Consider the following 15469-nt stretch of genomic DNA (forward strand, 5'->3'; position numbering starts at 1 on the left):
CAAATCACGATACATGACGTCACACCACGTGACACGATGACGTCACGACAGTGGAGAAACGGGGGCCCACCCAATGCCTTTCTAGGAGGTATTGGCCCACCTCGCGCCGTCGCTGTGGTTGTGCGCCTCCAAATTACGCGACACGATGATGCCACACCACGTGACACGATGGCGTCACGACAGTGGAGAAACGGGGGCCCACCTCGCGCCGTCGCTGTGGTTGTGCGCCTCAAAATTGCGCGACAGGATGATGCCACACCACGTGACACGATGACGTCAGGACAGATCGCCGTCACGCGCTGGGAGAGGGAGAACGATGCCATCGCACAGACGCCGCAATGTCCTCGAGCGGCATTCCCGCGCACTTCGAACGCGCGTTCACACTCGGTGTAGGCGAAACGCTCGCTCCACCGGGCAGGCGGACGCGGCTTCCGTGGCAATCCAGGCGCTCACCCAACGCGCGTCTCGGGGTTAGTCGGCGTTCCGCTGTAGCCATGCCGTTGCATTCCCCCACGACGAAGGCTTCTAGTGGTGGTATTAAAATGACCAAGTATTCAACCGAGGAAGGCCATGTATACCAAGCCTAGCCATAAATATGCTTCGCATCTGACTAGGCTTAACCTTAGCTAAGCCTCAGCCATTTTTTTGACCTAAAATGTGGTCACTGATGTGTGGTTAAGATGTTAAGGTTCGCCTCTAAGAGTGGAACGCGATAGCGTCTTGCAACGCTGCCAAGGAGTCCATAGAACGCCATCGCCCATTCGGTTCTACACCTCGCTCGTGGGCAATTGGTTTTTGAAGAAAGGAAATATATATGTCTCTCATATCTCAGTGGACGCCTAAACCTCGCCAGAAGGGAAGGGAGGAGGATGAGAGTGAGCGAAGAAACCGTATGCACAGACGCGCCTTTGTTCATTGATTTGATTTATATTTGATTTGATTTGATTTATAGGGTTTAACGTCCCAAAGCGACTAAGGCTATGAGAGACGCCGTAGTGGAGGGCTCCGGAAATTTCGACCACCTGGGGTTCTTTAACGTGCACTGTACTTCCAAAGTACATATACTAAAATTGGAACGATACAGAGAAGATTAGCATGGCCCCTGCGCAAGGATGACACGCAAAGTGTTCATTCCAAACCATCGAGCTGGCATGGCGGGGTGGATAGCATGCTCGCCTCGCACGGCGAAGACCGGTGTTGGCTTCCCGAGCTCACTGCACGGGTGATGAAGCGACAGCAGCTGTGGTGGACTCCTCTTTTTCCGCCCTCCTCACACTACCTCTCCCTCCAGACGCCTCCACAGAAGCTGCAGAGGAAGCCGCCAGTGCACTTGCTATCACCCGCACGGAAGGCCGGTACATTTTAAGTGATTCTAAAACTGCGATTCTAAATTTTGCTCGAGGCCGAGTCCTTGTCCCTGCTTTTGGCATACTGGACTCGCCCGATGGACCCCCGCCCCGTCATGTGGAGCTGATATGGGTGCCCGCGCACTGCGGGAATCCCGGAAACGAGGCCGCCAACCTTTCAGCCCGAGGTTTAAACCGGGCTCAGGTGGTGTCTGATCGGAGATTCACGAAGAAGCCCATGCACTCATTCAGTGAGCTGACCCAGGTGTACAGAGCCTTACGCCAGCTCTACCCCCCGCCCCACCCCTCCCTAGACAACAAACACGCAACACTCTGGCGCAGACTACAGACACACATTCTCCCTTCACCCCTTAACCTAGCGCAATATCATCCCTCCTTCCCCACTCCGGCATTTACTCTATGCCCAGAACCCTTCTCGTCTTCCCTCCATATCATTTCCCTCTGCCCGGCGGACCCTCCCCCGCGGGACCTAGAGAAACTCAAGACCTGGGAGGACTGGGAGACCCTGCTGCGCACGGAGGACGCGGCCGTGCAGACCATCGCTACCGGCCGTGCTGCCACTGTTATGGACCTCAGGAACATAAACACTTGAGTGCAGAGGGGTCGTGCGGGGACCCTGGGGCGTGCCCCGAATTCCTGTGTAAATAAAGTTTTCTCTCTCTCTCTCTCACTCCCGAGCTCGACCAATTTCCTACTTGGTTTTATTTATTTGGCCTGACTAGAAAAGTAATTAGGCTAATTGGGTAATTAAGCAATTAACTAAACTGAGTCCCAATAACTTGGAGCATCACTATACGATCCCTTCAATTGGTTGCATGGTTAGTAGCCAAAGTACAATTGGCCCGGTTTGAAATTCGCGCACTGTAACGTAACGACCGTTTCGGGGAATTCAAAACCATGACAGAACGACTGCCTACAACGATGAGCCATTAAAGGCATTCGCCGTAATAAACATATAAGAGAAGTTTGTTTGAACTCACATTCAAAAAGGGACATCCGACCCTTCAAAACAAAGATACCTTGAACAGAAGTTTATTGGACTGATTATTCATACAAAGGGACCATAGTCCCTCACAAAGACAAACAAAGATACATTTGTACACAGCAATGGAAAGCGTTCTACAGGATATAAGTGCCACATGCTCAGGCGATGTATATCCCTTTCAGAAACCGGCTTGAATGTACGAAGTGTATCAGAACATTTACACGTACTTTGCGAAAACATATAATGGCGCTCCTATCTGCTTTACCCACGGCATGCCATTTATAAACCAGCATTATTTTGTTATTCAAGTTTACTTGCACAAGCAGAAAATTAAGCATTACAGTATAACATAACCCTTAGAAAAAGGAAGTGGACAAGCCTAGCCTAAAAAAACATAACCTAGCCGTGTTGGTGAGGAAGCAATGCGCAAAAGAAAGAAGTGACACGACACTGCTACTGAAAAAAAGGAAAGTCGCTTGGGACCGTGAAAATTAATCTGGGGGAAAGGTCCAGCATTCTGCCTCCACGCGGACGACATAGTCTCGCTGGGGACGGATATATGAAGATGTTATACGTGGTGTAGAAAGTGGAGGACGAGGAGGAAAACTTTATTAAATGACAATTATTGGTTTTTGAGAGATGGAAGTGGCACATCGACTGTCAATTGTCGGTAGACACCTCTGTGGGAACAGAGCAAGGTATGGAGTACAAGCAGAAAGAAAGAAGACGAGGTGCCGTAGTGGAGGGTTACGGAATAATTTCGCCCGCTTGGGATATAACGTGCACTGACAGCTTCCAAGGCACGGATCACGAGCTCGTGGATGAACTCACGCGTCGCTATATCTGCACCGCGAGAGACCCAAAACCCTACAATACGGAGTACCGGAGGCAACCGACCGAGAACCTAGATAGAGATTTCACTTTAGAGGTTGGTTGGTTGGTTTATGGGGTTTAACGTCCCAAAGCGACTAAGGCTATGAGAGACGCCGTAGTGGAGGGCTCCGGAAATTTCGACCACCTGGGGTTCTTTAACGTGCTCTCACATCCCACAGTACACGAGCCTCGAATTTCTCCTCCAAAGAAATTCAGGCGCCGCGGCCGGGATCGAACCCGCGTCTTTCGGGCCAGCAGCCGAGCACCATAGCCACTGAGCCACCGCGGCGGCTTCACTTTAGAGGAAATCATCGCAGCAATACCACAGCAATACCGCAGCAATACCGCGCTGAGGCACAGCCCCTGGACAAGACAAAATTACGGTCGGCCTTTGGCCAACCTCGGCACAGAAGTTCTGCAGCAACTCACAGATAACATAAACGAATGCTGCACCGGCAGCATTCCACAAGCATGAAAAACAGCCAATGTACACTTCCTCCAGAAAGAAGGCAAGAAAATCAGCATCGAAAAGCTGCGCCCCATATCCCTCACATCGTGCGCAGGCAAACTCATGGAAAAGGCAGTCCACGCCCGTCTCTTCAACTATATTGAAGACAACGAGCTACTGCCACACACGATGTTTGGGTTCAGGGCACACTTGTCCACCCATGATGTGCTTCTACAAATCAAACGAGAAGTAATTGATCCCGCACGCACAAACAGTAACCGAGCGCTTCTAACACTCCACCTCAAGGGATCGTTCGACAATGTCAAACGCTCCACAATCCTAAACAACCTCCACAGCAAGGGGGACGCCGCGTTTGAGCGCGGAGCGATCGGACGCGTGGCACATCGGCTCCATCGATTTTAGAATGGAACCGCGTCAATCTCATGTAACACCTATCAAACCTGTGCGACTGCATCTGTGAAGTCAGCAGGATCCTGGAAACACCGATCTGACCCAGGTACGCCCAATTTTCGGCCATTTCGAGCAACCCTGCGCATCACCACGTAGCGGTCGAGCTGAGCCTAATGGCTCCGGCTCCTCCGCCGCTGGCTGCGGAGCCGCCCACCGGTCAGCCGCTCAACATGGCTCTGCCTGAACAACGCGGACACGACCCCACGACTTTGTCGTGGTCGTCTATCCCTGCAAGCCAGCCAGAGGATGGCCCATCCACCATTTCGGTGCAGCAAGCTGCCCTTTTTCAAGTCGTTGAAAGCCGGCGCCGCCGCCGGCAGAACGCACGAGGAGCTGCAATGCCCAAGACTCCTCTTGACAAATCAGCAACGGGAGACGCTCGCGCTCCGTCTTCTAAATGTCCACAGAAATCGTTTTCACCAGTCTCCAAGTGGACGCCAAGACCGACGGTCAGAATGAACCCTGACGATTACGTGATCGTGCTGCGGCCACGCAGTAAGGTCGCCCTCAAGACAGCATTCCAGCAAGGTGAGCTCGGCGCTGCCATTTCGGAACTCATCGGCAGACAGCATATGAATGCGATTACAATTTTTCCCTATTGGGAGCAACACATTATCGTCTGTGGCACGCAGAACCGCGAGGTAGCTCAAAAGCTTCTGACGGACATCCAAATTACAACCAACAAAGGATCGCTCACGCTTCACGGACACCTCAAGCTCACCGGTGATGTGTGTCGTGGTGTGAGCACTGTACATAACCTTGAAACCAGCGAATCCTTGAAAAATAGTGTGTAGTGGCGCGGTGGTGAATTAGTCCATGTGCGCAAGCTGGGAAAATCGAATGTAGCTGTGCTGACTTTCGAGGGACGCAGCGTTTCGCGTTACGTCCATTACAATGCAGAACTGACTCCCGTCAAGGAGTATAAAAAAACGGTGCCAGCGTGCTACCGTTCCGGCACACTGGGGCACCGGGTGGACAACTGTCCCACCCCGGTCAATGAAAGATGCGGCCTTTGTGGCCAAAACGTGGGGCTTGGTACTGAGGGGACGGCCCCCCACGTCTGCAATCCTATGTGCTTAATCTGCGGGGACCCGCACCTCACCAGCTCCCGCGAATGCACCGCGAAATTCATCTAGCTGCGCAGCCAGGGCCAAGGACGCCATCCAAGGGAGCCAATTCCGGCGCTACACGGGGAGGGCGGCCGCAAAACAACCAGAAAACGCCACGACGTGGCGTGATGCCTCCCCCTGGCAAGACAGCAACGGTAACGCCACCACCCGGAGCAGCGGAGATCCCAGCTCTCAGCGCTTCACCTGGCGGCGCCGCCTGCAACCAACCCAAGGTAGGCAGCTGGGCGAGGGTGGCCTCCTCTCCTTCCCCTCCTCCCCCACCAGCACCGCCGAGACGCAGGAACTCAAGCGCGAGCTCGTCCTCTTGCGAGCTCAAAACGAAAAACTAGCCAGCGAGCTTAACTCGCTCAAAGCGAAATTCCCTACTCCGCCCGCGTCGAGCGACGAGGAAGAAATCACAGACAGGGAGATTCCTACACCTCTGGAGAGTCGCGCCGCGGCCCTGGAGAGCCGGGTGACCGCAATTGAAACACAATTGGCTGACTTCCCCAAAATTATCCACGATACCATTGCACGTAAGGTGGAGAGTGTCATCGCACAGGTGACACAAGCCGTAACTCACATTATCCAAAAATGGATAAAAGACAATCCGCGCGTCCTTAACCGCGTAGGGCCTATCAGGGACGCTAAGCGCCCCTCCAACTTCAACAGAGTTATTCCCGATGAGTTTGACTTCTCGGAAGACTCCTCCAGGTCTGCGCCGGGCACTAGCGGACTGGGGAGTCTTAACAGCGTAACCCCACCCTCTGCCTCCGACCATGGCCCCCAACCCTAAGTCGCGATCAAGAACAACTCAGCCGCTTACACTAACGCAGTGGAACTGTCGAGGTCTCAAGAACCGCACGAAGCGGACTCATCTCTGCCTCTATCTTGAGACCTTTGAGATTTTCATCGCCGTGGTTGCCCTTCAGGAACCCGGCGCCGGTGCCACACTCACAAACTACACTACATTTCAACACAATCCGCAGACATGTATACTTGTTCACAAGCAGTATACTGCGCAGGAGGTCACGCTCCCACAACACCGCCTTTCCCATACATGATGGTGTCAGTGCTGCCCCCAAAGCGGTGTGACCCACCTGCACACATTCTAAACATTTACTGCCCACGTAAACTTAAGAAGGTCACGTTCTATGAAATTTTCACCCAAGCAATGCAGGTTGCGGGAAGGGATCCCTTTCTGATCGTCGGCGACATCAGCGCGGCGAGCAGGCTATGGGGGTACCCCCGGGAGGACAGACGTGGGAGGAAGCTTGCGGAACTTCTTTCCACACTTGGACTTACTTTACACACTGATCCCGCCAACCCAACACGTGTCGGCAATTCGATTCAAAGAGATACTTGCCCCGACCTTACATTTACACGCAACATACGCCATGCCGACTGGCTGAATACAGAGGACACTCTGGGTAGAGATCACTGTATAATCAACACAACCATTTACATGCGTCCCCTGAAACGCCCACTAACACAAGCTCGTGTCCCGGACTGGACGACTTTCCGCACATCTCTACCGATCGTAGATCCCCTCCAGTCGGGATACCACGCATGGTCCAAATCGCTCACGTCTACACTCACGCAACACGAACAGCAGATACAGCTCACAGAAACACAAACGGACGTGGACAACCACTTGCTCCACCTTTGGGAGGCCCGCCGCAGCCTCAACAAACGATGGAAGATACAGAAACATAACAGACGCCTAAAGAAACGCATCCTCGAACTCACACAAAAGGCAGCGGAATATGCTACTCAGCTAGTGGACCGGTGCAACGCGGCTGCGCGCCAGATGTCTGGCCGCAACACGTGGCGCCTATTCCGCGCTCTCATCGATCCAATACAAACACGCACGGAAACTCAACGCCACTTACATAGGGCATTGCACAACTTTACAAGAACGACAACACAGCTAGCGCACACGCTCAGGGATCGATACCTCTGCACCACTAAGAAGCCCCAGCAGGCGGCGTACTCGTATGCAGGCGAAGAGAACATGGAGCTGGGCAAGCCGTTCCAGCTCGACGACCTCCAGGCGGCCTTAAGCAAGATGAAGCGGAGCACTGCACCTGGGCGCGACAAGGTTACGGTCAAGCTTTTGGCAAACCTTCCCGACGCAGCCTACGCCGCGCTCCTCAAATACATCTATAGCATTTGGGACGGAGACACTCCTCTCCCTCTCGATTGGAAATCGGCTCTCGTGACCTTCATCCCGAAGCCCGGCAAACCTATCGATGAGGAGAACCTTCGTCCCATCTCCCTCACGTCTTGTATCGGCAAGCTGATGGAGACGATGGTGCGCGACAGACTCTCCGATTATCTCGAAACACAGCACATTTTCGCGGACACCATGTTCGGTTTTCCTCCTCACAAGTCAGCACAGGATATTTATTTATTTATTTACAGAATACTGCAGGCCCTTCTGGGCCCTAGTAGGAGGGGCAATACAGTGCAAAATGAATATACAAAATAAAACACTGAAAGAAAATTCGAAACACAAAGCAAATAAGTTAGATGGCGTCAATATTCTATTTCTTCAATGGAGTCAATGTCACATAGTGCTGTTAAAGGTAAAGCATTCCATTCAGTTACGGTGCGGGGGAAGAAGGAGTATTTAAATACGTTAGTTCTGGCGGTGAATGGAGTTAGTGAATCAGAGTGGCGATGTCTTGTTGGTCGTGGAGCGGAAAATGGCTTGACGTAGGTATCCGGGCACATTGACAACTTGTTATGTTTGAGAAGGAAAAGAAATTTTAATCTGAGTATTTTACGTCTTACCTGCAATGTTTGAATTCGGTTTGCTCGCATTATGGCAGTAGGTGAGTCGGTTGAACGGTATTTTGAAAAGATGAATCGAATGGCCTTGCGCTGGATCATTTCAAGCGCTTGAATGTTAGTTTTAGTAAATGGGTCCCAGACAATGCAAGCGTATTCTAACTTGGGTCTGATTAATGATGAATAGCCTAAAAATTTCAAGTCCGCAGGAGCATTCTTCAGTTTGTGCTTGAGGACACAAAGTTTACGAAACCCTGATGCGCATATGTTACTTATATGTTTGTTCCAGCTTAGATTATTAGTTATCGTCACGCCAAGATATTTATATTCAGTTACCTCCGAAAGTGGAAATGATGGAAGAGCGTAAGGGTATAAAAGGCTGTTTTTTTTCTTGGTTAATCTCATAAATACGGTTTTCTGAGCGTTAAGTTTCATCTCCCACTGGTTGCACCAATCCAGAATATTGTTTAGGCTTAAATTGAGTAATAGTTGGTCTTCACGACTTGTAATTACATTAAACAAATATACTTCTGCAGCTCCACCACGACATTTTAGATCCTGTCGAATGTCCCCAAAACGACAAGGTGGCCCTGGCCTTGGATCTTAAAGGCGCATTCGACAACGTCAAACATGGAAGTAATCCTGGACCACCTCAGTAACACCAACTGGCCTCAAAACATTCCATTACATAAGTCAATTTCTTACAGACCGTCAAGCCTATATACGCATACAAGATGCGGAACACGGGCCATACAACATCGGCTCGAGGGGAACACCTCAAGGCTCGGTCGTGTCTCCCCTGCTCTCCAAATTGGCAATGCTTCACCTTCCCTCCAAATTGTCTTGTCTGCCCGGGATACATCACGCTCTTTAAGCGGATGACATTACAATCTGGGCCACGCAAGGTAACCTGGGCCACATGGAGTCCTGCCTACAAGCAGCGGCGACCCTAGTCGACGACTACGCGGCCTACTGCAGACTCCAGTGCGCCCCAGCTAAATCAGAATTTGTGCACTTCCGTCCCTCCTCCGGGGACACAACTCCGCTTCGCATCATTCTCCCCTCGGGACCGATCCGGGAGGCCAAGGAGATCCGCGTCCTTGGCCTCTTCATACACCACCAACGCAGAGTCGACACCACCTTAGCCAAACTTCGCACGGTGGGAGACCAGGTGGGCCGAATAGTCCGCAGGGTCTCCAACAAGCGGGGCGGATTAGGAAGCAAGGATGCACTGTGGCTTGCCCATGCTTTCGTAACCAGCAGAATCCTCTACTCAACTCCCTACTTGCACCTGCGCAAACAGGATAATGACCAAATGGAGGTCATCTTCTAGAAAGTCATCAAGCGGGCTGTCGATCTCCCGGTCACCACGTCCAACCAGAGACTTGTGGCCTTGGGCGTGGTAAACACATTCCGGGAGCTTAGACAAGCCCAGTTAGTCAACCAATACACGCGTCTTGCACAGACCACGTCCGGTCGCCGCCTCTTGGAGCGGCTACACATCAAACACGACTACCACATTGAGGAAAGGTAGAGAGTGCCAGAACCCTGAAAACGCGCCCTCCGGGTCCGACGCCTTCCCCGCAACATGTCCAGAGAAGACCATAGCGGTCGTCGCCAGGCGCGCGCGGAAGCGTTGGCGCGATACTATGGTAACCAAGAACACGTGTATTACGTGGACGTTGCCGGCCCACGTAACGGGGGGTGGTACACGGCCGGAGTCGTACACAACACAAACGCAGTTAACGGGCTCACTTTCAAAGCCTACAGCGCAACACACGCGGAGGAGATTGCCATTGCTCTGGCTCTCATGAATCCCAAGTCAAAACATATCATCACCGACTCGCGAGGGGCCTGTCGGAACTATGAGTTGGGCTGGGCTCCCCCGCTTGCCTGGCGCATACTGGAATATAGCTGTCGATCTGAAGATCCAACTCCACGCAACCTGATTTGGGCCCCCGGTCACCAGAGACTTCAGGAAAACGAACAAGCCGATCAGGCCGCCCGCGCACTCTCTCCCCGGGCTATCTCCCTGTCCTTGGAACGGTACTCCCAATCAGAAAATCTGGCCATTACATTCGAACAAATCACCGATTACAAAAGGAGGAGCACCGGCGCTACCCGGCGCCTTGTAAGGGTCTGGATCGCGCTGACGAGCGCCTCCTCATCAAAATTCTCACTAACACTGAACTGTGCCCGGCGGTGCTTAAACATTTCAATACATCCTTTGATGGCGCGTGCCAGTTCTGTGGGGAGGTGGCTGACACCTTCCACATGGTTTGTGCGTGTCAATCTAACCCATCTATCCCCCCCAACCCCACCAGAGAGGACTGGTAGGCGGCCCTGCTCTGCTGTCAAGACCTAAAGAGCCAAAAGGCCTTGGTTCAACGGACGCGGGCGGCGTTGCTTGCCGATGGGGCCCCGGAATAGGGGCTCCACCTAGTACTGTGAGGGGAAAGGGCTAATAGGGTCCTACCCCAATCACCTTTCTGTAAAAAATGTAATTGCCATAAATGTTTTTGACCACCACCACTACAGCAAGAACTGTGGCCAGCGAGTCTACTCGTACATCTGCGATTTCTTTACGGACAGAACTGTCAACATCAGCACGGGCCCAAAACACACAACGCAAGTTGTTGTTGTTGTTGTGCCTGTGAGAAGGATGAAAAGGAAGTTGCACGGGCCTGCCTACTGGCTCGAGCCAAGCCACCACCGCTGCTACGTGCAAATAGAGGAGAGTTAAAAGATCAGAGGAAAGAGAAAAATGAAAGAAAAGACGCGCGTCGCAGCAACAACTGCGTCCGCTGGAGCGAACGCTGCTGAAAAAACAGATAAGCGGCCGAAGGCGCGCTCGCCGAAGTACTATCCCCACTTCTCTTCAACATTGCACTCCTGAATCTCCCACCTCTTCTCAATCAGGTACAGGGCCTACGCCACGCCCTGTACGCTGATGATATAACCATCTGGACAACCACGGCCAGCATGGGAATGATTGAAGAACAAGTACAAACTGCGGCGACAACAGTTCAAAATTATGCAGAGGCGTGTGTGGACTAATGTGCTCACCCGAAAAATCGGAACTCATAGTCTTCCGTGAACGCAAGAATCAGGACAACATCAACATCCGCGTAGACAACTCACCCATCAAAGAAGTTCAGACCCTCAAGATGCCTTACGGCGCAGGTGGTACGGCTCTCTACAAATCAGACTGGCCGACAATTCCTGAGTGATTTAAACATCAATTGCCCGCGACAGCTAGACACCAAAAACGACACCCCAGCTTCATGGACAGTACAACTTGAGGCAGCTCCACTACCCAGGAATATGCACGCTCATTTTCACCAGTCAAGAAGACAAGCATGACCAGAAGCCATGAAAAGGCACTACGGCGGGCGCGAGGGCGTGTTCTATGTCGATTCTGCGGGTCCCGAGCAGGGAATGACGGCCGTCGCGGTATGCACGAAAATACAACAGTCGACGGACTATTACTGGCTAGCCAGGACGCGTGTTCGCCAAATGCAGCCGGTACAGCCAGCGATGACAGCGCCACCCACCGGCAGGTAGCAGCCACATTAAGGCTGGTTATAAATATTCATTCAGAACGCCGGCTTGACATCGCCGCTATGGCGCAGTGGATTAGAGGCACGTGTTGCGTATGGAAGGTCGGCCGTTCGACTCCGCTCTCTGTACTGTAATTTTATTCTTTCTTTAATTTCATTTTTTTCCAAATTTTTCCCTTTTAGGTCGCAAATCGTGATGCTTAGTGGCATATAACGCCATTTAAGAGGATTTATTATCCCTTTTAGGTAAGCCGTTGTGACAATCTTCAGTCACCGTGATCAATTCACCGTGGTTTCAAGCCTTGTGGCTGTACAGGCTGCAGTTGGCGAATACGCAGCCAGGACATACTGGCTGCGGAAGAAGTGGCGATCGCTCTAGCTGCAGCACACACTAGCCCAGAATACATTCTCACAGGTTCACAGACACCGTATCGCAATTACCTCACGGGCAGGGTCGCACCGCTAGCAGCTAAAATCCTGCAAGATAGCTACACCCGCGGCTACTTCCCCCCCCCCCCCCCAAAAAAAAAAACACTTAAAATGGGTACCGGGTCATCAGGGCATCCCAGGGAACGAGAGCGCACATGCCGCAGCCCGAACATTTCTCCCCCGGGTGGTGGTGAAAAACATTTATCGTGCATTATATGTTTACAGAGAGCTGTGATTGGGGTAGGCTCTATTCGCCCTTTCTCCTAACAATACTAGGTAGAGCCCTATTCCGGGGCCCCATTGGCAAGCAACGCCGCCCGCGTCCAGTGAACCAAGGCCTTTTGGGTCTTTAGGTCCTGACAGCCGAGCCGGGCCCCCTCCCATTCCTCTCTGGTGGGGCTGGGGTTGGGGAGTACGGATGCCGTGGAGCCTCCTACCCCACTACTAACTTACAACTACGTACTTCAGCACTTAACGTTATCCCGTCGGGTCTACCCTCCGGCGGCTAAGACACTAGAGAGTTTTAGAATAGGGGGCCCCAACGCTTGGGGGCCCCAAGGAAATAGCGGGCCCCAGCGCTACGTACGAGTGCGCCGGTGAGCTTTAGAATAGGGGTCTCCCCTACGCAGCGGAGCCAGGCTTGCGTTTATCGATCGCAGCGCCACTACGGCAAACAAAAAAGATACTCTTGAGAGAGATTTTAAAATATGCGTTTGTTTCGTCATCAGAAACTGGTATTATCGCAGACACACAATTTAAGAGTAAAAAACTGTAGCAAGTGTGTTTTTAAACAGCTCTTTTTTTGGTTTTAAAGTCGATGCAAAATCGGTCACTCTTAGCCAACTCAAGTCTAGCGTAGCTCGGCGGTATCTCATGCCTGGGCCTTTTCGTTCTGCGAGCCGTCGGTTGTGGTTTGGGCTAGTTCTCCAACGATATCATGCCGAAATTACACCGAAGCCGCGTCAGTGTGCTCTGTGACCAACTTTTGTATTTGGATTTAAGCTGGGCGGAGCTCGAAGACCTTTTTCTTGGACATCGGCTGCGGTCCGCCCGAGCGCCGCGACGATACAAATCGAGCGCCGGGCTGCTGAATACAGATGCTGTGGAAGAACAAGAGTTCCGACGAATGTTCCGCTTTCAAAAGGAACATGTCGATATTTTGAAATGTGCACTAGGAATTCCAGACCTGCTTGAGAGCAGCCAAGGTGTGCGCGTCACGGGGAAAGAAGCCCTGCTGATGGGACTGCGGCGCCTTGCCTACCCGAACCGATGGTGGGATTTGGAGCCCATCTTCGGCCGACACTGCTCTGCCATGTCCTCTCTCACATCGAGGAGAACTTCGGCCGCCTCCTTGACGACACGACTTCACATGAATGGCTGAACGTTGATGCCCTCGAGGATTACGCAAACGTGAGTTCGGCGGAACATTTCACTGGTGTTTTTATGACATCGGGAGTTAACTGCCATGTCAACCAGTTTGTCATTGAAAACTGGTCGAGGTAGCAGCGACTCGAGAGTAAACGAGATTGTTTGTTTTGTTGCATGCGAAATCAAGGTAGTACAACTTGTTGCCATTATGCATTTGTAGTTATTCTCCTGACAGCGCTAACCTCCTTGCCCGTGGTTCAGTGACATTGCAGCTAATTTTTTTATATTACGTACCAACCTTTTAAACTGTTATATTTTGTTGTATCGTCACACAGCGTGTTCCTTTTCATGCAGGCTGTACACAACAAGGGCGCCCCGCTCACAACCTGCTGGGGTTTTGTGGATGGGACTGCAAGACCAATTTGTCGACCGTCCATGAATCAGCGCATCTACTTTTCGGGCCACAAGCGAGTGCATGCCGTGAAGTACCAGGCAGTCATGTGCGCAAATGGCATCATCTGCGAGCTTGATGGTCCCTTCCCTGGGCACAGGCATGATGCTGGTGGATTCGAGCTGCATCCACTTCATTCTGTACTCGAATAAGCGCTAATATATTGTCCTGCTCTCACATTTCGTAATGAGTGATAGCACAGCTGATAGGTATAAAATCTCCCTATACTGTGGAAATCACATTAATTTCATTTTTAATATACATGTATGCCAAGTACTCGGAAGAGGGCTGAGTTGGTCTGGATGGTTCATCTCAATACAATGGAACAGTACTAGCAGATGGGAAGGGTTTTCTGCCTCCGTTCTTCTGTTATTCGTGTCAACCTTTTGGCTACAGCCATGTGCCGGGCTCGTCTTATGTTCAGAGTCGACAGCTCACCTGTCTCTCTTCTCTCCTGTCCAATCTGTCAGTGCTGGTCTATTATGCCATGTATGTATGTCTTCATACTATTATTATGTACAGTACAGGCCTCCATTGCAATCACTGGCAGACAGCATTCAAGCTATGTACACATATGTGCATGAAGGGTAATAAGTTTGCAATAAAAAAGAAATGGACATGTCGGCACTGCACGGTGGTAGTCGCAAAAAGTTTCACTGATAGCTAAAAACATGCTTTAAAACTTCAGTGCCAAACTGGTATAATCACCTTGAAAATCACACAAACCTAAATCACATGACGTAATAATGACCATATGCATCATGTCTTTTACAGGGATGCTGCGAGAAAGTGGACTCTATGAAAAACTGGAGAGGCTGGTGCAGGGTCGCGACTACACCATATACGGGGACCCAGCGTATCCTCTACGGCCTTTGCTCATGCGTCCATACGCTGGTTCATCTTTAACTCGGAAACAGCAGCGGTTTAATGCCGGAATGAGCACGGTTCGACAAGCTGTCGAGTGGGGTTTTGGGAAAACTGTGAGTCTGTGGGCATTTCTAGACTTCAAAAAAAATCAAAAAATTCTGCTCCAGAACGTGCCGCAGATGTACCGAGTGGCAACCATCCTTTCAAACTGCCATACGTGCATCTATGGCAGCCAAGTAGGAATGTTTTTTGGGTTGCGCCCCCCTTCGTTGAGCGAGTACCTTCAATGATATCTATTTAGTTGTGAACTGAAAGAATGGTGGCAGAAAGGTGCAGAGTGAGACTTTGTGCCTTCCAGAATAAAGGTGCAAAAATTGAGCTCACTGTCTGGTTTTGTTTGCTTCCTCACGTCGGAAATTGACACAGCAGCGTGCAGTTTTATTTATTTTGCTGCTGCATGAGGGTTTTTATTAGTTCTAGGGATGCATTTTGTTGTTGGACAAAAATGCGCCTCTCTTCTGCCCGCTCTTCAGACTGGCGTTGAAGCTGCTGCTGAAGGCTGGCAAAAAGCCCCATTCTGAGGCGGCTTTCTTCTTCCTTCTCCCTTCTTTCTGCAAGCCATTCTTGGCTCCGCTGTTCAAGTTTTTCTTTCTCAAGCTCTATGCGCTTGTGTTCCAATGAGAGCCTTTCTTTTTCTAAGTCGTGTTCTCTCTGGCGCCAAAGAACATCGTGATCAAGGCGCTTTTGA

The 15469-nt window shown here is 51.3% G+C and overlaps 1 protein-coding gene, 1 non-coding gene and 1 pseudogene across 2 annotated transcripts; all 3 read left to right on the forward strand.

Annotated features, from left to right (window-relative positions):
- The first annotated feature begins 1044 nt into the window (after positions 1–1044).
- Positions 1045–1143, forward strand: LOC149338784 (U6 spliceosomal RNA). Its single transcript, XR_016283904.1, has one exon. It is a non-coding gene; the product is annotated as a U6 spliceosomal RNA (small nuclear RNA).
- Positions 1144–4314: 3171 nt separating this feature from the next.
- Positions 4315–10511, forward strand: LOC149338785 (uncharacterized; annotated as a pseudogene).
- Positions 10512–13862: 3351 nt separating this feature from the next.
- LOC149338786 (uncharacterized) lies at positions 13863–15011 on the forward strand. Its single transcript, XM_089550354.1, has 2 exons — positions 13863–13965; positions 14629–15011. Exons 1-2 carry the CDS (start codon positions 13902–13904, stop codon positions 15009–15011), a joined length of 447 nt encoding a protein of 148 aa, XP_089406480.1. The 5' UTR covers positions 13863–13901.
- The last annotated feature ends 458 nt before the right edge of the window (positions 15012–15469 follow it).

The sequence above is a fragment of the Amblyomma mixtum genome, chromosome 6, assembly GCF_055824585.1.
Source record: "Amblyomma mixtum isolate Tamu chromosome 6, ASM5582458v1, whole genome shotgun sequence".
In the NCBI taxonomy this organism is placed as follows: domain Eukaryota; kingdom Metazoa; phylum Arthropoda; class Arachnida; order Ixodida; family Ixodidae; genus Amblyomma; species Amblyomma mixtum.